The 25,238-nt window shown below is 42.1% G+C and overlaps 1 protein-coding gene across 8 annotated transcripts in view; it reads left to right on the forward strand.

Moving 5' to 3' along the window:
• SIPA1L3 (signal induced proliferation associated 1 like 3) overlaps positions 1–25,238 on the forward strand; it is a 119,086-nt gene that overhangs the window by 83,265 nt on the left and 10,583 nt on the right. For all 8 annotated transcript variants that reach the window (XM_088450162.1, XM_088450167.1, XM_088450165.1 and 5 more), the window contains 11 exons: positions 115–303; positions 1,865–2,039; positions 6,641–6,744; positions 8,406–8,563; positions 8,670–9,246; positions 11,785–12,059; positions 15,431–15,676; positions 19,220–19,366; positions 21,062–21,159; positions 22,931–23,037; positions 23,125–23,489. In XM_088450162.1, the coding sequence (XP_088306288.1) occupies positions 115–303; positions 1,865–2,039; positions 6,641–6,744; positions 8,406–8,563; positions 8,670–9,246; positions 11,785–12,059; positions 15,431–15,676; positions 19,220–19,366; positions 21,062–21,159; positions 22,931–23,037; positions 23,125–23,489 (2,441 nt within the window). The remainder of the gene's footprint in view (positions 1–114; positions 304–1,864; positions 2,040–6,640; positions 6,745–8,405; positions 8,564–8,669; positions 9,247–11,784; positions 12,060–15,430; positions 15,677–19,219; positions 19,367–21,061; positions 21,160–22,930; positions 23,038–23,124; positions 23,490–25,238) is intronic.

Consider the following 25,238-nt stretch of genomic DNA (forward strand, 5'->3'; position numbering starts at 1 on the left):
TGAAGCAGCTACAGCTGTGATAGCACCACGTTAGAGTGCCAGCTATGGGAAGCTTGTTAGGGATTTTCTGATGACTGCCCAATGACCTGATTTATTCTCTCCTTCCCAAAACAGCTGGTAACCCTGCGAGGGATGATCCATGAGGACTCTGTGCCATCCACGGCAAAACATGGTACGGTCAGAGGCCTGCCTCTAAAAGACAGCCTAGAGGCTGTGATCCCAGAGCTTAATATTCAATGTCTACGTCTGGCCATAAATTCCTCTAAAGTCACCGAACAGCTCCTGAAGCTGGATGAACAGGGGGTAAGAGTTATGAAATATATTTTGGGGTGGGGGTGTTCGGTGATTAACAGGATGATTGTTGAATAATATCATGGAGAGAAATGAGAGCAGTAGTGTGTGAGGGGTGAAATAAGTTTGGTAAGGGGGGCTGATTGATGTGCTGAAGTCTTGGGTGTAACTTGTGTATCATTTGGATTGATGTGAGGTGGGGAGTGTTGCTTAAATGATAAAGAGACAGCGTAAGCTGAATTGTGGGAGACTGATCTGTGCGGCAGTAGGAGAAGTCAGATAGATGAAGTGTCAGGAGAGGTTAAGTGATGTGCCAAAGTGTCCTAATTAAGATCATAGCATAATGTTAACTTTAATTAGGCTACATAGATAGGAATTCTGAGTGAAATAGGGTCGGATGGTGGATAGATAAATTGAAAGTGGGATAACTACTATGTTAGTGGTTGTGGTGTGAGTGCAGTTGTGGTTCAGATATTTGCCCAGAAGTGGCGAGAGATGGATACACGGAGGCTGAGAGTGGGTACAATGTGGGGACTATATAATGGTCAGTGAGGGTGATGAGCATTTTGAAAAAGACTATTTAGTGGCAGGTGAGGGACTGTTGCAGTATGTTGCATCTAGGGAATATATCCTCTAGGGGAGGGGGTGTGTGTCATGTGTGACTGGTGCTGAGTAATATGATGGAGCTGTAAGCCATATGAATTGTGTGATCAGGAGCCTGAGTGGTGGATGCTTTTCCGCAATCCCATGAGAAGGGGACCTTAAATCTAGGTAGTGGCAGGATCGATTCCACCATAACGATTTCTCATTTATACTGCTGTGCTGCAATGCACCGTTAAACATGCAATGACTTAAAGGGAAACAAAACGGGAAAGACCCAGATTGCAGAACTGGCAAGTGGATATTGGTAACTGTACATACACCTCAGTGATGATCATTACTCCTGATGTTGGTGAAGCTTGTTGGTTATTGTTGTTTTCGGTAGAGTGAAAACATTGTCATAGTACAGTACAATAAGTTGTTACAGTTAGGGGAGAACTAGGTCGTGCAGCATTTTACAGTGAGAAAATCCCACAGCCAGGACTTTTTGCTATTCAGTTATCTGCATTAACACTGTTCTCAGCGGGAGAACTAGTGGCTTTTAATTCGCAGCTCCCGAGTAGGTAATAAGATGAAACGGTCCTTATATTAATGTGAAACTGTCTGGACATATTGCAGTACCTCTGGTACACCCCACCCAATGAATAATGTATTCAATAGTAAAATATGGCCAATAAAGATGTTATTTTCCTACTTACCCTAATCTATCCAAGGCTTAGTACATAGACCCCTTAGTGTTGGGTAGCTTGCTGTAGGATGGAATTTATAATTAGACGGTGTGAGCTGTTTGAACAGGAGTTGCATAAGGGTTTTTGAAGAAGTAATATGTGAATTTTGGGTGGGTGCTGAGTGAAACTCGTGACTATTGGGGAGATGGATTGGCACATATGTGCTGGAAGGCTCTGGCTGTAGACAAGCAGCTGTGCACAAGGTATCTCTGTATGTATGTACTAACAGATAATATTGACTCCAGCTTTGCAGGAAACACAAAGTGGGGATCCTGTACTGCAAGGCTGGCCAGAGCTCAGAGGAGGAGATGTATAACAATGAGAGCGCAGGGCCAGCGTTCGAGGAGTTCCTGACCTTGCTGGGGGAGAAGGTCTGTCTCCGAGGCTTCAGCAAGTATGCAGCCCAGCTCGACACTAAAAGTGAGTAACTGTCCTGGGTCACTTAGCAGCACAACAGACCCAGTGAGTGTGGATGCGACTCCCATGAGATACATGGATCAGCTGCACTGAAGCGTATTCTAGATTCTGATAATTAAACAGAAAACATTCAGAGTTCCTGATAATAGGCTTTATAATTTGTATATTCCAACTATAAGGCTAGGGGCACTAAGTAGAACACAATAGATTAAAAAAGATCCAGTTTTATAAATGCATCACATCAAGGCAACTCTTTTCTCTAAACAGTTAATGAAAGCTTGAAATACCTTTGATGAAAATCCAGTGAAATAGTAATAAAAGACAGTGTCCTGAGAATGAGTATTGTGCATATAAATCATTGCTGTCTCACTCCATTCCTTATATGATTGTCGCCCCCAGCCCCTTCCGCTCTTGTTACCCAGAGAAACGTGCGATCAAGATTTGCAATATTAACCACCCACATTTTTTAGTTCTTTCTATTAATACCCCACTATTTGGGTAAACCAGAATTAGGGAAAAGTTTCCTTAGTAATGCACTTAGAAGGCAGCATATACTGCGAGGTTCAGCAGCAGTAGAGAATTAACAGTTTATATTTATTACACAGTCTAAATTTATTGTGCCCTATATACTATACACTCAATTGTGCCACTTAATGCCCCATCTCTTTTATAATGTGAGTAGGCACAGTAGTGGCAATCCAGATAAAGTGGTCTAACACAGGTTGCTTGTCTGTTTTAAAAATAAAAAAATATTTTTGGTCAGTTATTACTCCTTTATACCAATAGTTCAAAACCACAAATATTTGCCCTTTCTACAAGGAAGCAAGGATAAGAAAGCCATCTTTAAATCATGGCGGACAGTGTGTTTTTTAATTTTTAATTTATTTATTTTATTGTAGCCATTACGCAAATGCTAGTGTATCGCAGGACTGCGAGGTGGTAGAGCCTTGGGACAGAAACCATTGTTCTCAGCAAAGTTTGGGCGACATTTTTTGTCCACGCATTGATTACCTTATCTCATTTTAGTGACTGAAAAAAGGATGCTCAATCAGAGCAAAATATTTGTGAAATTATAACTTTTTAAGAGAAAAGAACGACTGCTGCACCAGTCATATATATTAATCTTTATATGAAGAGTAAGCCCCATATGACTATTCCATATATCATTATATAGTTTTATTATTATATTATATTGGGGGTGCTGTCTTATGACAACTCATGAAGACGTTCAAAAAGAGAGTAGATAGAGGTGGTCTTGGATGGCGCACTTAATTAGTTAAAATATTACTTTTATTATGGTTCAATAAAAACATGAATGTTTCCAGCGAAATATTTAAAACTTTCCACAAACATATATATTTGTGAATACACATAAGAAATAATAATAATAAAAAAAAAAGGGATGATGAAAACTAAAAGTCCCACTGTGAATTTATTCCAATTCTGAATATCCTGATTGATGTGTATTAAGGTATACTCTAGCAGTATATTCGGGTGAGATTACAATGAATTTCGAAGTATATTGGGGTAAATTTACTAAGATGGGAGTTCTATTAAGAAGTGATGTTGCCCATAGCAGCCAATCCATTTCCAGGTATTATGTTCCAGAAGGTGCTAGATAAATGAGAAGTAGAATCTGATTGGTTGCTATGGGCAATATCACTTCTTAAATAGAACTCCCATCTTAGTAAATTTACCCCATTGTGTCCACCGATTGAATCCACTTACAATGTGGTGATAATCAAGACCGTTTTGTGTGTCTCATTGTATCTTTATCTTGATAAAATCGTGCATTGATCGATGGACAGATTGTAGGTAATAGATTGTTAATTTAGAATTGTAGTACTATTAAAGAACACCCATATTTTAGACTGGATTCCCTTTTAATCATATGGGAACTTATGTAATTAACAATGAAATCCAAGTTCATTTATTTAGTGTGCTAATAATAGTCTTTTAGATGACAAATCCTAGTTTATTTCCTTCTAACGATCCCTTTGAGGGGGAAGTGTTCTCTATAATTCAGAGGTACCAGCCAGTCATTCTTAGTACTACGTAATTTATCTACAATCATTCATCCATTATCTCTCCTTTAAATGAGACTTGGCTAAAAAGAGTATATCCGTGATGTAATGCGGCTTACTGTTATAGAGAAATATTCCCTTCATATATTAAAAGTACGAAATTTAGTCCCAGAGAATATATGATTTATTGTTTGCAGCAAATTGTGGGGTTCATCCACCTAGTAAGATTCTCACAGTGCTGCTAATTCACTCGAGATAATGGATGTATGATTGTAGATACATTATGTAGTAATAAGAATGACTGGCTGGTACCTCCTGAATTATAGAGAACGCTTCCCCTCAAAGGGATCGTTAGAAGGAAATAAACTAGGATTTGTTATCTAAAGACTATATTCGCACACTAAATATATGAACTTGGATTTCATTGTTAATTACATATGTTCCCATATGATTAAAAAGGAATCCAGTCTAATGTATGGGTGTTCTTTAATAGTACTAAAATTCTAAATTAACAATCTATTACTATCTGTCTATCGATCAATGTATGATTTTATCAAGATATAGATACAATGAGACACTTACAATGTGGTGATAATCAAGACAGTTAGAAGTGGATTCAATCGTTGGACACAATATACTTCAAAATTCATTGGATTCTCACCCGAATATACTGCTAGAGTATACTTTAATACACATCAATCAGGATATTCAGAATTGGAATAAATTCACAGTGGGACTTTTCGATTTTACAATCACCTTTTTTTTTTTTCTTTTTTTTCTTTTTAATTTCTTATGTGTATTCACAAATGTTTGTGGAAAGTTTTGAATATTTCGCTGCAAACATTCATGTTTTTATTGAACCGTAATAAAAGTTATATTTTAACTAATTTAGTGCGCCACCCAAGACCACCTCTGTCTACTCTTTTTTTTTTTTTTAATTAAATTATGACTTTAGCAGGTGCCACGATCTCCGTTTGGAAAGAAATCTCAGGTTTTAGCTGTTTTTGGGAGGTACACTATTGGTTTCAGAAAAGCTGAAGTCTGAGATTTGTGTCCAGTTATTTCTCTGTGACTTTGAAATTTTATGTTTTTTCAAAAATGTTACCTCTTTTTTTAATTTTGGCTCAAGTGAAGACCAATGAAGTTGCTGTTAAAATTTCAAGTTTATCCAAATAGGCCAATACATCAATAAATGATTGATGTATTGGCTTATTATGATAAATTATTGATGTATTGGCTTATTATGATAAATAAGCCAATACAGTTATTGCTGTATTTACTTCTTCTAAAAGATAGATATCGTTCCACAAGCAGCATACAGATAGTTTAACTATTGTACAGATGCAGTATATCATACAAATATATTGCTCACATCTTATAGTGTTTACACACAACCAAACAACCGCATGTTATGTTGACCGCAAGTACCATTCCAAACCTCATCAAAACTGGGTGGGCCAATTGGTAAGTGTGTGTGCAATCGGTCGGTCGTCAAAGGACGTAGCCCACATAATTGTCATTTATTTAACAGTGTTTTCCTTGGGCATTTTCACCACTTTATCTCTCTCCAAGGCTTGATACATATCCTCCTAATGTTTTCTGCAACTCTCCTATGTGAGCACCATTATATCGCTCCTTACCACACCTCCAAGAAGAATTGAAATATGTTGCCGCCACACAAAGAATATAGATGTATAGATGCGACTGTGTAGTTAATATTTCTCCACCACAAAAGAATAAATGGTCAACTAGGCTTATTATTATAGGCTCTGATACCATGCCTATTCATGTTATAAGAGATGGGGCATTAAGTAGCACAATTGAGTGTATATTATATTGAGCACAATATATGTAGACTGAAAAGAATATAAATTAGTTAATACTCTACAGATATATACCTCACAGTATTTTTAAGTGTATTACTAAAGATGCTTTTCCCTGCTGTTGTAGGTACATACTGCATGTTGCTCCTAATAATAATTTGGTTAATGTTCCATTAAGAGGACTTGCTATCTGGCCACCCAATTTTAGGTGCACCATATGTTCTCCTGGACACATATTAGGTCAGGGTTTCCCAAACTCAGTCCTCAAGGCACCCTTAACAGTCCAGGTTTTATGGATATCCATGCTTGTGCACAGATGGTATAATAAAACTGTCTGAGGTGCTAACTAAGTCACCTGTGCTTAGACCTGGGCCATTAGGATGCCTTGAGGAACGAGTTTGAGAACCTTTGCTTTAGGGAGAGTCTTGTTTTGTGACAACCATATAAGCAATTGAGTGACCCGCAGCAATTATTTTATATACATAATTTATACTCTCTGGACACAAATGTATATACATTTTTTATTAACTGCTTAATAAAGGTTCCGTTTTATAAGTGCATCACTCAAAGAAAACCCTCATGTTTAGTGGATGTGACTCTTAAGCTCTCTTTATGATGTGCCCTGTTTTTCAAAGGCTTACAGCTGTTTAGTGAGCTGTATCATTTTTTTTCTGCTTTATATGGTGTCCACATCCTTTCTGTACATCTCCTCTGCGTATGAAATGTGAAGTGACGGGGTCTCTTGCTTTTCTCCTAGCGGATTCCACTGGGTCCCATTCCCTCTATACCAATTACCAGGATTATGAGATCATGTTTCACGTTTCCACCATGCTGCCGCACACCCCAAACAACCGTCAGCAGGTAAGTCCCACGTATGGAGGGAAAATAAGTCTGGTGGCATGGCGGGGTGGGCGATGGGGAGGGGTCAGCACAGGGCATATTATTTAGTTATTTATGGTTTTAAGATAATGGAGTTTGTATTTATTAGTGCAGCATTTATAAAGCTGCTATTTCTGTGTCTACAGTAGCAGATTTTTGATCAGCCTGTTGCAGGTGTTTCAGGAATTTCCATAATGCAGAAGTCATTGTACTATACATCAAGTTAATAATACTGAAATCTAATCCCCTGAAGACAGCAACATAGAGGGATCTATTAACCAATGTGTGGTAGAAGAACAGCACATTGAAGTACAGGATATAGATCCAGAGGAAAAACAACCTGTTAATGAAATCGACTCTTGATCTTCTCTGAAGAGTAGATCAATAGGAATCTATTGCCCTCCAGCAGTAGGGGAAGAATATCTGGCGGTGACCGTGGGGAATGATTCATTAGAGATCACAATGTTTTGTGGGACAGTTGCGAATAGTTGGGACCCTCATGAAGGCTGGAGGACAATACAAATGGAGTACGCTGCAGTGTGAATCCTCGATGAAAGACAACAGTGACACCACTGCCATAGATGAACCATGAGCCTGGGTGAAGAGACCCATGACCAGCAGGAGGAGATAACTACATCTATTCCCAATGATGACACGGTAGAACAGTGTAAAAAAGAATTAAAAGCTGAAATAAACAAGAAAAAAAGGCAGAAATAGAGAACTGCAGCAGCAGAAGAAAAAAAAAAGTCAATGAGACGCTTTGGGCGGTGTTCCATAGTAAGAAGCATCAGGACATTGGTCGGTTGCTGAATGTATTTCACAGGCACAACTAGGATATGTCTGTTAGATGAGGTGTTGGGGGTCATCTCCAAAAAAAATACCTCAGATATGCCCCACGGGCAGATCCACGTTGAAGCTCTCCAACTTACTGGTCGGCACGAGCAGACCTGTGACGGCAAGCTCATAGCCAATACACCGATTTATTTGAACAGCAGCCGCACTTCCTACACCGCAGATGTCCCTTGCTGGGATAGCACCGCTAACTTACAGGAGTCTAACATCTGAAGTGTTGAAATACCGCCAATGCACCCAGCTGCATGGGCTACTCTTGCCTATTCACCTACTGTCAAGTAGGAATCCATGGCTGGAAAACTACAAGGGAGAAGTGCCCTCACCCCAGGCGGAGTCAGCTAACACCTGCACCACCTGAAGTGTTGAAAGGGGTACCCTAATGCACCCAGCATCATGTGCTACATCTGCCTATTCGTATAGATGGAGTCAGCTGACCACTTCACCATATGGGACCTATTATGCTGATTGGGAACAGACTTACTCTTTTCCTATGCAATTTACAATAAGCATTGCTGCTGCGAAGCATGAACAAATAAAGGGATTTTATAAGGACTTAATCCATCCAACATTGAGGTTTCTGTATGTTACACAAGATATTGTATTGTACCTAAGTGCCATTCATCTATGCAGTACTGACGTAACTTTTCATAGAAGTTACACACATAAAAGGAATAATAATTTTGAATGTTTGAAATGGTTTAGGCAAGAAAAACATATATTCTATTGTTTTCCTTCTAATTCTGGACCTGGCCATTCTTGATTGCGACTTACTAACATATCTCTCACTCCAGCTTCTTCGGAAAAGACATATCGGAAACGATATTGTGACGATCATCTTCCAGGAGCCGGGAGCTCTTCCGTTTACCCCTCAGAACATCCGTTCCCACTTCCAACATGTCTTCATCATTGTCCGTGCACATGACCCTTGCACTGAGAACGTCAGCTATAGGTGGGTTCTAGTTGTTAGCCCGGACCTTTTTTTTTTTTTTTTATCTGGTGCTGTCCTTAATTATGCTGTCTCTCTCTTTAATAACACTGTTTGGATTCATCCCCAGGGTGGCAGTAACCAGATCCAAAGATGTCCCTCCCTTTGGTCCACCAATTCCCAATGGTGTCAAATTCCGGAAATCTGATGTGTTCCGTGACTTTCTTCTGGCCAAAGTCATCAATGCAGAGAATGCAGCACACAAGTCGGACAAGTTCCACACTATGGCCACCCGTACAAGGCAGGAATACCTAAAGGACCTGGCAGAGAACTATGTTACCAATACTCCTATTGATACCACGGGTAAATTCAACCTAATCTCTTTGACTTCCAAGAAGAAGGAGAGGACAAAGGCTCGGGCTGGTGCCGAACTGCAGAGTACCGGCGCCCTTTGTTGGCGAGTGATGGCTCAAGACTTCTCTCAAGCCGCTGAGACCGAGTGTGCATTAGGCATCTCCAACGAGTTTATGGTCCTGATTGAGACTGCCACAAAGGAGGTGGTCTTTAACTGTTATTGTGCTGATGTAATTGGGTGGACGCCAGAACCATTGTCCCTCAAGATCTTTTATGGCCGGGGTGATCATATTCTGATACGGACGCTAGACGGTAACGGGGAAGATATCCGGGAGATCGTGCAAAGGTTGAAGGTCAGTGAATCTTCACTTAGACAACAATGTTGCTTACGTGCTGCGTCCTCTCTAACTGGGTGATTTCAGAGTGAACTCTTTAAATGTAAATAAATAAAAGCATATAGTAAATCAAACTATACCAGTGGTTTTTTAGAAAAATCCATAATCCATTATCATATCCTACATAAGCATTTCCATTATATGCTGGTGTTGAATGCGACAATATAACCTCAATTTAGGACATTGCGGTCTGTCCTCATCACCCGCAAAGTCTGCCAGCAAAGGCCCATATATGTTATATGTAATAAGCCAATAAATAGATCTGATGGGTGCACTTATGCCATTTAAAGTTGAGCTTTAAATTTCCCAGTTTAAAAACGGTTGCTCTGTTACTGCTTGCATAGTATATTAATATACAATATTTATGCTATATAATTTTTACCATCAAGCCAGCCAGCATATATACAACAGACTTTGGTTGAAGATCTCCCTCACATATACACCATTAAAAATGTTTGAAGCTTTAACTCAGTACCAGGAATGTTTGTGGCACTTCCAGCTCTTGCTGGTAGGCACTTTTATCCATGTGATACTGTAGACATTCATACATTATAATGTAGCGGTGATCTCTATCCCGACCCCCCTCCCCTTTGGGAGCGGCTTCTGGCAGACTTCATTACTTTTAACCTGCCCATGGTTTAGATCTGAGTGGACCCGTTTAGTTACCTACCATTGGATTGTCCCGGACCACAGTGAAAGCCGCACAGTGTTGCTCTACACAGGATGAATATGCTGCATGGAGTCGCACGGTGATAAGAGAGAGGATGTGTGAGATAGAGAATGAAAGGAGAGAGAAGGAACCATCACTACCTTTCTTTAGTTCCATATCCACATCTTTATATCCCATGCCTGGGCTTTCTACATAAATGAAGAATATCCACGCCTTCTAAATCGCGGGTAATTATTACCCCGGACATCTACTATACAAAGACTTCTACCTGAGCTTCGTTCTTTCAGCTAGCATTGAACATAGCTGAAATTATCTCCGATGCTTGAAAAAGAAATGGTTTACCTATGTGCGGCATGCTGGGGGCACGCACACAAGTATGGCTGGGTGCAATGCTAGCAGTACATGGAGCTAGTGCTCCTTTCCACCGCTACATTTTACCTGCGCTGATCCAAACGTCCATGTGTATAGCCCGTGCGCTAATTATTCCAGAAGTGACGTCTTTGCAAACCCACGTCTGATATGCTTCTATAACGCTGATCACGTGGTGTGTGGGATACCTAGCTGAACGAATGGAGCTCAGATGGAGAGGAAACACACAAGGTTGCTTAGGGACTGTGTAAGCCAAGAGTGATCTCTCTTTAAACATTAAGAACATATTTGCATAGTAGCAAATTAGTATAATTTCAGCAGTTTTGCTATGTAATATAATATCTGGAATTAAACCGAGATTCTTTGTACTCGTTGTTGAGAGCAGTGTGAATGTCTGTATCTCATGCCAAGGCGACCTCCCTTCTGGCGGCTAATTACATTTGAAGACCATTTCTGGAACAAGTATTGTACCTACAGGCTACAAATAATATTGGTAGGAACCTGGCGATTTGCTGCACTAATTAAAAACATAAATGGAAATTTGGGTGGGGTGCCGGGCCATAATAAAGGCATCCACAGCCCTAAACATTGCACATTGCCTTGATGGTTATGAATACCTTCATCAATGTGTAATATTTCAGGTTTTGTCATTAGCATCCTGAGATAAGTAATGCTTGAGTAGGTCCTAAATGTTGTTGACTTATGTACAAACCCAGGTACAGCAGCATATATAATTCACCTAGAACATAGGAGCAACAATCGCCAATTCTGCACCTAAGTGGCCCCCCAACAAAAGTGTGAATATCCTAAAATAAAGTGAGGTACTTGGTTTGTATTTTAATTTCTGTGGAATTTAACCCACAAGAGTTCACCTTGGTGCGACAGAAATGGGCGCAAAGATCTTTATCTTTATTCCTGGTATTATTTTACCTTACAATCTTTGCAGTTTTATACATATATTTCCGGTTGTGCTTAAAGTAGGCTCCTGGTCCTTGGTTTGTGTTTTATCGCGCTGGTCACAGTAGTGTAGCACTTCTGCGTACATTTAACTAGTGAGTAAGGTTGTGTGGCCAAATGCCTTCTGTTCTAGACTGGACAAACATTGCTGGAGTATTTACCAAGCGATAAACCTATAAATAGCATCCTCATCTAGGAGCATTGAGTGTAAATCAAAAACACACTTCCAAGACCTTTAGGGGGGCAATGCAATTCCCAGTCACGTGGCAACAAGATGTCCGGCTGCCGCATTACTGCCTATATCGGTAAGCAAAAATGAGCGAAGACACGTCGCCGCAGAGTTCCGTAGGCACATGGCGGAGAATTGAATTGCCCCTTTTCCATCTAATTTTAACCTAATATATTTGCCCTATAATAATAATAATCATGGTTTCTGGGAAAACCGACAAAGGGAATGACGTGTAATTTAGGGAGGAGAGTAAGTCCTCTCATCTCCTCAGATCATGACCACGGGATGCGAGACAGTGGACATGACCTTGCGTCGCAACGGACTGGGTCAGCTCGGTTTCCATGTCAAGTATGACGGCACGGTGGCAGAGGTGGAGGACTATGGATTTGCGTGGCAGGCTGGACTGCGCCAGGGCAGCCGACTCGTAGAAATATGCAAGGTGGCTGTGGTGACCCTTACTCATGACCAGATGATTGACCTCCTCCGCACTTCAGTCACAGTGAAGGTGGTGATCATACCCCCACATGAGGATGGGGTACCACGAAGGTAAGACGCTTCTGTGTTCCACAATGTGTGTCCTTTACAATTACTCTGCTTTTATCTCAAACTTTGTACTTTTTAAACCTGAATGTGCTGGAAGCGGTGTATAGTGGACCTCCTGGCTGGTGTTATGATAGTGATGCCTTTGATGGTGGAGCTGGGGGAGTGCGTGTTGTCCATCCAGCACGATGAGCACTTGAAAGGAGCTTCTTTTACCTTGTGTTTTATGTTCTTTAGGGCTAGTTCATTGATCCTTTGTGCACAAGGCATTAGACTCTACTTCCTTGCTACACAGTTGCTGCCTGCAGCATCAATCTTGTGTCAGTTACTATCTTTTATCACATACATTCTATAAAATGATAGCTAGGAGCTGATTGGTTGCTGTGGGCAACTTCTCCACCTGTCCTCTTTAGAAGGTTTGATACATCTTCCACATAGTAAGAGACTTTTGTAGAAGAATAGACTTGATATGCTGGATGGTCCTGTAATATACAGAGAGATCTATAATAGGAAGCAGAGTACTAAGTATGCAGAGTGGTACTGTAATACACAGTGGTATCTATAGTAGGGAGCTGAGTACTAAATATGCAGAGTGGTACTGTAATACACAGAGGTATCTATAGTAGGGAGCCGACTACTAAATGCTGAATGGTACTGTAATACACAGAGGTATCAATAGTGGGGAGCTGAGTACTAAATATGCTGAATGGTACTGCAATTAACAGAGGGGTCTATAATAGGGAGCTGAGTACCAAATATGCTGAGTGGCACTGTAATACACAGGGGGAGCTATAGTAGGGAGCTGAGTACTAAATATGATGAGTGGTACTTGGTGTTCATTCAAGTTCCCTGCACCTGTCAAAACATGTGCAGTTCCTCTTTCCTGCCTTGGGGTGTCACACTCTGTTCTGGTGCTTCTAGCACACTCTGGGCTGTATATCAGAAGTTTATTGCATCAGCTGAGCGTGCTAGAAGCACCAGAGCAGAGAGCAAAGCCCCAGGCAGAAAAGATGAACTGCACATGTTTTGACAGGTGCAGGGTGCTAGAATGAAGGCTGCTACTGTAATAAACTGCTGGATCTATAGTAGGGAGCGGAGTACTAAATATACTGAGTGGTACTGTAATATATAGAGAGATCTATAGTAGGGAGCCGATTACTAAATATGCAGAGTGGTACTGTAATACACAGTGGTATCTATAGTAGGGAGCTGTGTACTAAATATGATGAGTGGTACTTAGTGTTCATTCAAGTTCCCTGAGTACTAAATATGCTAAGTGGTACTGTAATACACAATTGGAGCTATAGTAGGGAGCTGATTACTAATTATGCTGAGTGGTACTGTAATACACAGAGGTATCTATAGTAGGGAACTGAGTACTAATTATGCTGAGTGGTACTGTAATAAACCGCTGCATCTCTAGTAGGGTGCTGAGTACTAAATATGCTGAGTGGTACTATATTAAACTGCTGCATCTATAGTAGGGAGCTGAATACTAAATATACTGAGTGATACTGTAATATATAGAGAGATCTATAGTAGGGAGCCGATTACTAAATATGCAGAGTGGTACTGTAATATACAGTGGTATCTATAGTAGGGGCTGTGTACTAAATATGATGAGTGGTACTTAGTGTTCATTCAAGTTCCCTGAGTACTAAATATGCTGAGTGGTACTGTAATACACAAGGGGAGCTATAGTAGGGAGCTGAGTACTAAATATGCTGAGTGGTACTGTAATACACAAGGGGAGCTATAGTAGGGAGCTGAGTACTAAATATGCTGAGTGGTACTGTAATACACAAGGGGAGCTATAGTAGGGAGCTGAGTACTAAATATGCTGAGTGGTACTGTAATACACAAGGGGAGCTATAGTAGGGAGCTGAGTACTAAATATGCTGAGTGGTACTGTATTAAACCGCTGGATCTATAGTAGGGTGCTGAGTACTAAATATGCTGAGTGGTACTGTAATAAACCGCTTCATCTCTAGTAGGGTGCTGAGTACTAAATATGCTGAGTGGTACTGTATTAAACCGCTGAATCTATAGTAGGGTGCTGAGTACTAAATATGCTGAGTGGTACTGTAATAAACCGCTGGATCGATAGTAGGGATCTGAGTACTGAATATGCTGAGTGGTACTGTAATAAACTGCTGGATCTATAGTAGGGAGCTGAGTACTGAATATGCTGAGTGGTACTGTAATAAACCGCTGGATCTATAGTAGGGAGCTGAGTACTGAATATGCTGAGTGGTACTGTAATAAACCGCTGGATCTATAGTAGGGATCTGAGTACTGAATATGCTGAGTGGTACTGTAATAAACCGCTGGATCTATAGTAGGGAGCTGAGTACTGAATATGCTGAGTGGTACTGTAATAAACCGCTGGATCTATGGTAGGGAGCTGAGTACTGAATATGCTTAGTGGTACTGTAATAAACCGCTGGATCTATAGTAGGGAGCTGAGTACTGAATATGCTGAGTGGTACTGTAATAAACCGCTGGATTTGTAGTAGGGAGCTGAGTACTGAATATGCTGAGTGGTACTGTAATAAACTGCTGGATCTATAGTAGGGAGCTGATTACTGAATATGCTGAGTGGTACTGTAATTGCTGGATCTATAGTAGGGAGCTGAGTACTGAATATGCTGAGTGGTACTGTAATAAACCCATGGATTTGTAGTAGGGAGCGGAGTATTACATATGTTGAGTGCTACTGTTACCTACTACAGATCCCACTGTTTATTACAGAGTATTAAATATGCTGAGTAGCATTGTAATAAATTGGGTGAACTGTAGTAGGAGTAGTGTACTAGACATGTAGAGTGGTGGTGTAATAAATGGAGGGATATAAAGTAGGGAAGGTAGTATTGGATATACTGAGACCTATTGGATGGAATGAATGGAAACATACACACTCTGCTCTCTGTGATCTCTCCACACTTACAGTTCTGCTATTTATATGTTGCCATTGGTTTTGTAAGATTACTGTGGCACAGATAAATTATTTTATATAGCACATGTAAAAGTGCACATACGGTGCCAGTGAGTATTCTATTCTGAACATACATATATTTATATTTACATTGTATGTAAGTTTCTGTCCTTACCATTTAGTGTGCGGTGATTTATGTCCGTCATATGGAACTGTATACTGCTTTGAGAGACCTTCACTTTTGTCAGGGAGAGAGGGACATTATTGCAGAGCTCGTTAGTAAACCACTCCCGTTTAAACCCTAGCTGGACAAGTTGTAACACACAGATAGCTGCAGACTGTTCTAGTAACGTTACGGATCAGCCGTGGGGGGTTGTGCTCACATTCTGCCTGTACATGTGAGACGCATACACACGGAACATTCTTTATGCTATCTCCATAGGGGATGGTCCGAGTCTTATGAACTTTGTTCTATGGACCACAAGGACACAGATCTTGCCGCCTCTGCTTCCCGACCTCCCTTTCGCAGCAACGCAGCCTGGCAGTGGACCAGCTCCACCACCCAGCATGGAGCCAACCCTCCTCAGAAAGGGGTCACATCTAACTACGCGCCGTCGCTCAACCGGACGCCCAAGCAGGTTCAGGTAGTGCCTGTCCGAGAGCCCCAGCCGCTGCACAACAGCAGGAGGTGAGTGAGCCCCCCTCATTGCAACATTCTTGGAGGGGCATACATCCCTATTTCATTATTAACCTAACAAGTAGGTCTTGTGTTGTGATGGACCATGATGCTTCATTTGAATAGATCATTTATTTTATTTATTATACTTCTTTTTCTTTCTTTTTTTTGTGTGTGTGGGAACTAAGAAAAGTGTTTAATGTAAGGGTTATGTCTTTTTTAGCAAAGTAATCTTAACTGTATCAAGTCCATTCTAGTCAGCATCTCACTTTGTCTGTCCTTGGCTATTCGTAACATACGTATAGAGAACATCCATTACATAGAACTACTGTATGTGGAAGCAGCGTGTTGGCCTTATACTAATATTGTATATTACACTGTGTTTTACAGAGAATATCTAGCCATTCACATCAGTCTCATACCTATTGGAGGGTACGGTCTAAGGGCCTGTTTCACTACGGATCGCCATTACGTTTGCAGCTGCGATTACGCACGGAGGTCTGCTGCGAAACTAGGCTAATGAATGCCATCGCACAGTCCGCATAGAGACGCTCACTACCGCTAACTCACATCCGATATACCTTCCAGTCCTGTGCATACATCGAGAACATCGAGTAACAGCGGCCCCTCACGCAGAATTACAGCAGGGCTGAGCTTACTCAGAAATTGCTAACCTCGTACACAAGCGGCATGTGCTGTCACTGTGGCTAATTTATGCACACCCATGCAACAGCGTTCAAATAGACAGGCACGTCTGCGTTTCTTCGACCACTTTCCTGTCACCACCCCCAAACCCTGACTTCCCGTCACTCACTCTGCGATGGCTTTTTTTCTTTGAGTGATCGCAGTGCAATCGCAATGCTAACTCATGCATATGCGCACTACGCACCATCGATCGGCGTACGCTTACAGTTGCGATGCGTGATGAATCAGGCCTTTTAAGTTCTGTGCCACACATTAAGAACCTTTTAACTTATTAGTATATTTATTAGAACCTATTTATTAGAACCTTTTAACTTAGTATATTTTTGACCTGTGGGATGAAATCTGGCCACCTGCAGAAAACCCACACAAACACATGGAGAACATGCAAACTCCACACACATGTCCCAGGTTGAAATTGAAACCATGAACCAGCAGTGGCACTAAGTATACACTACATGGCCCAAATTATGTTTACACCTGAACATCAGACACACGTGGTTGGTGAAAATCTAATTTTAACACAATGGAAATTAATATGGCATTGGTAAAAATGGCTATAACAGCCCCTACTCTTCTGGGAAAGTTTTCCACTAGATTGTGGAACATGACACTGGGGATTTGCATCAGTTTAGCCAAAAAATAAGGCCTGGCTCGTAGTCTGTGCTTTGTTACAAAGGTGTCAATGGGATTGAGGTTATATCCGGGTGACAGGTTGAGAGTAAAAAGGTTGACAATGAATAGGTAGACACCAAATGGTCAACATGCTGTAGGATAACCGGTACAAAATGTCAGTAGGTACAACAGGTCGACAGTGCAAAATGTTGACGGATAAAAGGTCGACATGTTGAAATGGTCGTCTCACAATTGTTGACATAAAAATTGTCAACACATTTTTAAAATTTTTATGCAACATTTTTAAGGTTAGGGTTAGGCACTTTGGGGGAGGGCTAGGGTTATTCTGCCGGAGGGGACGGTTCGGGTTAGGCACTAGTGGGGGAGGGTTAGGGTTAAGCTACAGTTAGGCACTTGGGGGAGGGCTAGGGTTAGGCACCATGGGGAGGGTTAGGGTTAGGCTTAAGATGGCACAAAAAAAAATCAAAAAACATGTCAACCATTTTTTTGTGTTTACCATTTTGTACCTGTCGACCTATATCCTTTTCAATCTCTTATACCACACCCGATTGAGGTCAGGGCTCCCTGCAGACCAATCATGTTCTTCTGCACCAGCAAACCATCTTTTGATGGACCTCGCTCTGTGCACAGTAGCATTGTCCTGCTGAGACAGGTCCTTCCCCAAACTTGTGCCACAAAGTTGGAAACACACAATTCTCTAAAATATCATTATATGCTGTTTCATTTAGGTTATTCTTCACTGGATCTATAGGGCCCAGGCCTAACCATAAAAAAACAGCCCGGTCCATTATTCATCCTCCACAGAATGTTACAATCGGCCTGGTCTCGTATCCGCCAAACCCAGATTTCCTTTTCTACTGCTCCGTATTGCAATGTGCTTGACACCACTTAGTCAATGTTTGGCATTGCGCATGGTGCACGGAGTGTAGCTCTTGGGTGTGGATTAAAAGATAAAAACAGTAAAAAGGTAGACAGTGTCTAGATAGACACCAGATGTTAGACAGTCAATAGGTCGACAGGGTCAAAAAGTCAACATGGTGGTGGTTGTTGTTTTTCTAACCCTAATCTTCACCCTAACCCTTCCCTTGGTGCATAACCCTAATTAAAAAAATAAAATAAAAAACTGGTGTCGACCATTTTTGTCCCGGTCGACCTATTGACTGTCTAACATCTGGTGTCTATCTAGACACTGTCTACCTTTTTACTGTAGATCTTTAGACCGGACCCTGTAGCTCTTAGACGTTTCCACTTCAGAATAACAGAACTTATAGTTGACCAGGGCAGCTCCAGCATGGCAGAAATTTTCTGAAAAGCACAGTGACATGTTGAAGGTCACTGAGCTCTTCAGTAGGACCGATTCTATTGGTAATGTTTGACTATGGATATTGCCTGGCTGTATGCTTGATTTTATTCACCAGTTAGAAGAGCCGTAACTAAGGGGTACAAGGCTGTGCTGATTCGCAGGGACCTGGGGGCGGCACTGTTGCTGCCCCATGTGACCTGCATTTGGCTTGCAGAGTACGGCACCTTGCAGACATTAGTTCTGCTGCAGAACTGGCACACATAAGCTACAGGCAGTGCTCTACTTCCAGGTGCGGCGGCCCCACCTTCTAGGCGTGACATCATGGCGTTACGTGTTCAGGGAGGTGGGGCATGCACAAGGCGATGCAGAGCCCCGCTCCGCCACTGCATGTTTGTAATGGGTGTTGCTGAATTGGCCAGACACCCTAATTAGAACGGGCGTCCACATGTAGTGTATCTGGTAACTTTTCTCCAATATGGCACTTACTCTTTGAAATGGTTTTCCCTATGATTTAGAAGTCTAGTATAAATCCTCCTTTCCCTTTAATTGTACTTTACACCACACTATTCATATTTAGCAGTGTTCTGGTAATCACCAAAGGTCTTTGCTAGATGTTCTGGTGATCTCCTGGACCCTGCTAAATACTGACTGGAGGGGTAGTGCAAGGGAATACTATGTCATTATCTATCTATCTTTGTGTGTTGGTTCCGGTGAAAAGTAAAGTTTGCTTGGGATCACAGAACGTGTAAGAGGAAATGGCAATTATCAGGGTAGCCTTAATCCTGAAAAACTGGCACAGCGTGTGCCGGGGAGACAGCTGAGAAAGGTGTGACCGGGGCGGAGATGCCCGAAGGCCCTGAGAGAGTTATACATGTGTCGGCAGCGTCTCATACAAGTAATTTCTATGTATACAGGCCAGTGAGCTATCCAGAGACACCATATGTCGCCACATCCCCAACAGCAATGGAAAAAGGGCAGCCTTACAGACACCCTACTGGGAGCTTCTCTACACCGAACTCCACCGGCACAGGATACAGCCGACACATGCCGAATACGGACAGGTGAGATCGGTCATGTGATATCGTTAATGACTGCTCTGTTGAGAAATCTGACCAGTTTCCTCCCCTACAGGTTCATAGGGTAAATGTCACTGTCCTGAGTCACTTGCAGGACCTGTACGCTCCACATTATGTTACAAGTGTATAGTATTTGTGGCCGCTGGCCCGTATCCTGCGACTAGAAGATATTAGAGTGCCAGCGCAGTTTTGTCTGAAAATATCATCAGTGGACTGACATTACGTTACCAGGGTTTATTCTTCTTACTAATCTGTACACTCTCTGCCTAGAACTACATGTGATTAGAACTTCTCCCCACCCCTTTCTGTTCATTCTATATATAATCATGTTCTTGTTACTGTAAATGACAGTATATAGATATATTAGCAGTCACAAACGGATTTCCGCTTTCATATAAAATTACAAGGTTGTAGACCAAGTGCTTTAATACAGGCCACACACACCTGAATACCATTAATTTCATTAATGGGTACATTATTCCCTAAAATACACACGTTCTAATGAAAACTCGGTAGTGCTTGGTATCAGAATTCGCTGATTATAACCACTGACCTATTTGTATACTTTATTATATTAACATAATTTGTGCATCATACAGGATTCTCTCTGATCAGTTTCACTGAGATAACCCTGTATTATATACATAGTATGTTGTGCTAAATAAAGTATATAATATCTGTATAAATAGTAAGTTTTAATGTCATTGCTCATCTGTAGTATACATTGATGGCTACAAAGTGCGCTTTTAAACCTAATGGGTCAATCCTATTAGGTGCGAGTAGCGAGTTTGTTTCTTGAAACTAGCAGACTTCGCACTAATGCGCACTCCCGGGAACTCTATAATACAATAAAAAAATGGCTATTCGCAGTACTCACAGTGGAGGGGTGCGAATTCACTGCCAAATGAGATGTGAGAAGTGCATAAAAAAGTGTGGAGACCATCCTGGACCCCCTAAAATAGATAATTTTGTTAGCAGGACCATATAGAATGCTGTTTGTGGGCATTAGGAAGGCACTGTAGGTTTTTAAATGGTGTTAAATGGCTGATTTGTGTTTTGTATTTATTTTTTTAAACGCAAAAAAAATTATAAACCTTTTTTTTTGTTTAATCTCAAACAAATTACACGAAAAATGAAGAAGAAAAAAGGTGATTTGGGGGTACTTTGTGGGCCCCTTGAAAAATTGTAAAAAAATAGATTAAAACACAATTAAATTTGGGGTGCCCAAACTAACGAAAAAAAGATGACTCGGGGGTAATTTGAGGACATTTTTTTTACCCCCAAAAATGACATGTAATTATTGGACTAATTAAGCTAATTGGAAACTTCCAAATGTCTAACTAGTCATTAGGGGGGCTGTCCAAGGGTTTCAGCACAGTGTCCTGACATTTTAACCATAAAATAAGATTTTCCTTTCCATCTCTCACCCTTCGGTAGGTGTGAATGGAAAATTGTGAATTCAGTCTAACTGGTTCAGTGCGAGTTGCTAATTGGATTGCAAATTGAATTCACTATGCGAAGTCGAAGAGAAAATAGCAACTCGCAATTCGCATCCAATAGGATTGACCCCTAAGATTTGTTTTATCTATGTAGCTCTTTTTCCCAATGAGTGTGAGGCGTTATCGGCAGGTTGATCATTACAGGAAACCAGAACAATACTTTGTTTTCTGTGTGTTGCAGGTTTGGCACACCTCAGCGATCTGTTCTACAGATAGAACCTTACTGCATACAAGATGGGATGTCCAGTCAGGAGATGGCCTCAGACAGGCATAAACCTGGTGAGATAACTGCAATAGATACATAGCTGACATCTTAACAGTGATGTACAGTATATAGTGATATCACAATCTCTCTGTCCGGGAAATCTAATGCATGCTACGGACCACTTACCAGCATACTGCAGAATGTTGTACTTACAGCGCCATCTAGTGAAACATATGTGTGGGACAATGGAAAGGTCTGTGTCTTTAGGCATGTGATTGAAGAGCTGGATCTGTGTGACTAATCATTTTATTTTCTCATATGCCATGATGAAGTCCTCTTAATGAGTGATCCCTGAGGATATCTGTAATTAAGTCAGAGCACGGAAAAGGTCACCTCCGCACAAATAGAGTATTGTCCTTGTTTTAATAACTTCGTGAGTCCTTTGCATGCAAAAATTGATGCAAAACATGGAATACACATTATTGCTTCTACATGTGACAGAGACAATAAAAGCATTGCCAAAATGCCTTTCCCCTGAACAGATCAGCCTTGTTTTCTAGAAATGTAGAGTAACAGCAACACTAAGTGTCACAGGAATGCATTAAGTGAAAATAGTAGCATTCCTAGCCAATGGAATGTGAGCGTGAATCATGTGACTCGTTTTCTCTGGGTCATGTGACAAACTCTCTATGGACCGTGTGACTGCTTAACTTAATACGTACCATTTGGGAATAGTGTAGAAAGCACATGAGTATGTAGAGGATTTTACGGTCCCAGATACAAGGAACAGTCTGGGTGGGTGAGAAGGGAGGAGTAGAGGATTGGAGATTGAATAGTTCAGTTGTCCTTAATTGCCCACCACTCATGATGTAGCATAGGGAATGTGTATGTTGAGTTAGGCATGAAATCGGGTGTGGGATAAACCCATGAACTTTTTAATCACAGGAAGACAAGGCTGCGCGATAGTGCGTCTTCAGGGTCTGATTCTGAGATGGACGCTAATGCGATCGCACGGAACGCAGCTGCGAGTAATTGCTAATGCCTGCCAAAGCACAGCCAGCATAAGGACGCCCACCGCTGTCTACTCATATGGGTACGATGTCGTTTAGCTGCGTAAATATCGGTAACACCGACGCCCATCGAACAGCCATCTCGTCCTTGCGGCAGTTCTGAGCAGCCGCAGAGTCGGCAGCTCTCCTGACACGCAGAGAGCTCTCATGCTACGTAGGAGATCGCAAGGGCTAATTTATGCGCGCTCATGTAACAGCGTTTAAACGGTCGGACACACCTGTGTTTTTCTGACCACCCCCCCTCCCTTCCTCCGTAAACCTCCCCAAACGCTGACTGCCTGTCACTCACTTTGCGATGAATTCCTCTGAGCGTCCATAATCGCAATGCGACTTATACGCATGCACGATGGCAACAATAGCTCGATCTGCGTCCGGAATCGCCATTGCGTCCATCTCTGGATCAGGCCCTCAGTCCTACGTGGAAATGAAAGTTAACAATCTATTGTAACAGTCTGACATTGGGCATGATGTTAACAAACGTGCATCACTAGGGCCTTGTGGCTGCATCTGGGAAATACAGCTGCTTTTTGTTTGTGAGCGGCTAATTCAGTGACTGATTTCATTTGCCTTAGTCATGCCTTTAACCTTCTCTTCTAATAAAGACGTTGCAAGAGAAAGTGAATCGAGGAACTGCTGGCTGTGTAAATCCTGCATATAACTCTCAGATACAGCTCCCACCCCCCAACATCAACCTCTTTAATTAACATACAGCTTCTAATTATTCGCTGTTGCTAATGCAGCTACGTAGGTGTGACGACAGTATTTGCTTTTCCAGAGCCTCTTTGGCACATACCATCGCAGTCCCGGGCGGGAGTCAGTGTGAACAAGAGACCAAACAGACAGGAGCTGACTGGCAAGAGTTCTCCTCACCGACATTCACGGGTGAGTAATCCAGTACACGTTCGCTATTCATACTTGTGTACTTAGTGTCCGTTACTCATTGGTGTGTTTACTCTTCGCACTTTGCAGGGAGAGGTGCAGTACTCCAGTCACTCTAGCAGTAACACCTTGTCTAGTACTGCCTCCAGCAACCAGAGCGATGAGCGATGGTTTGAGCCCCAGGAGCAGCCAGAAATAGACCTAGAGCCCCTAACCAAGGGCACATCAAATGACAGTGGCATTGACACTTCCCAGCCTAACTTCCAGCACTCTAAAACAACCCGGCCAGCTCCTCGCCGGGAGAAGATTCAGAAACCAGTGGCGTGTTCCACCTACCCTGGGATGCATGACTGCTCACGGGACAAGAGGAAAGATCAGATGTCCTCTGGCAAAGGCTACAGATCCAAAGTGTACCCACCGGGTAACGGCGCGGGAGAAGCCTACAATGAGTCCAGGTACGGTAGTTAGGTGTAGGGTGGGGAGAGGAAGATCCTGTGATGTACTGTGTGAGGAAGATTCCTATATTTAAGAGGATACAGACTGTCAGATCATCTATAGCACATTGTCGGAGGGAGATCAGACTCCTATAGTGTGTGGTGTATGGAGGGAGATTGCACCCTGTACTGTACACTGCTGGGTGATATCAATTCTTGTATAGCACAGTGTGGGAAGGAGATCAGACCCCTATAATGTGCGCTGTGGGGAAGGAGATTGTACTATGCACTGCTGGGTGAGATCATATATTGTATATGATCAGACCCCTATGGTGTGGTGTAGGGAAGGAGATTGCACCCCCTGTACTGTACACTGCTGGGTGATATCAATTCTTGTATAACACAGTGTGGGAAGGAGATCAGACCCCTATAAAGTGCTGTGTGGGGAAGGAGATTACATCCTGTACTGTACACTGCTGAGTGAAATCATGTAGAGCGCAGTATGGGAGAGCTCTATCATGTGCATTGTGGGAAGGAAAGTACACTCTGTACTGTACAGTGATGGGTGAGATCAGATCATGTATAGCATAGTGAGGGAAGGAGATCAAACCCCTATAATGTGTGGTGTGGGGAAGGAGATCACACTCAGCACTGTACAGTACAGAGTGTAATCATGTATAGCACACTGTGGGAGGGTGATCAGACCCCTATAATGTGCGGTGTGGGAAGGAAATTACACACTAATGTACATTGTTGGGTGTGATCATGTATAGCACAGTGAGGGAAGGAGATCAGACCCCTATAAAGTGCGGTGTGGGGAAGGAGATCACATCCTGTGCTGTACACTGCTGAGTGAAATCATGTAGAGTGCAGTATGGGAGAGCTATCATACCCCTGTAATGTGCATTGTGGGATGGAAATTATACTCTGTACTGTACACAGTTGGGTGTGATCATGTATAGCACAGTGTGGGAGGGTGATCAGACCCCTATAATGTGCGGTGTGGGAAGGAGATCACACTCAGCACTGTACAGTACAGAGTGTAATCATGTATAGTACAGTGTGGGAGGATGATCAGACCCCTATAATGTGCGGTGTGGTGAAGGAGATCACACTCAGCACTGTACAGTACAGAGTGTAATCATGTATAGCACAGTGTGGGAGGGTGATCAGACCCCTATAATGTGCGGTGTGGGGAAGGAGATCACACTCGGCACTGTACAGTACAGAGTGTAATCATGTATAGCACAGTGTGGGAGAATGATCAGACCCCTATAATGTGCGGTGTGGGGAAGGAGATCACACTCAGCACTGTACAGTACAGAGTGTAATCATGTATAGTACAGTGTGGGAGGGTGATCAGACCCCTATAATGTGTGGTGTGGGGAAGGAGATCACACTTAGCACTGTACAGTACAGAGTGTAATCATGTATACCACAGTGTGGGAGGGTGATCAGACCCCTATAATGTGCAGTATGGGGAAGGAGATTGTACTATACACTGCTCGGTGAGATCATATATAACACAGTGAGGGAAGGACATCAGACCCCTATAGTGTGTGGTGTAGGGGTGAGAGATTGCACCCTGTACTGTACACTGCTTGGTGAGATCCTGTATAGCACAGTGTGGGAGGTAGATCAGCCGAGGTGGGAAATAAATGTCCCCCCCTTCCTGTTGTAGATCTACATAACCCAGCTTGCCCTTCCACAGTTTTGCTATTTGGTCGATGCTAAAACTGTAGCAGGGCATGATGGGTTGTATACAGTAGT

This window comes from Taudactylus pleione, unplaced genomic scaffold (genome assembly GCF_031769625.1).
Source record: "Taudactylus pleione unplaced genomic scaffold, aTauple2 ptg000507l, whole genome shotgun sequence".
In the NCBI taxonomy this organism is placed as follows: Eukaryota; Metazoa; Chordata; class Amphibia; order Anura; family Myobatrachidae; genus Taudactylus; species Taudactylus pleione.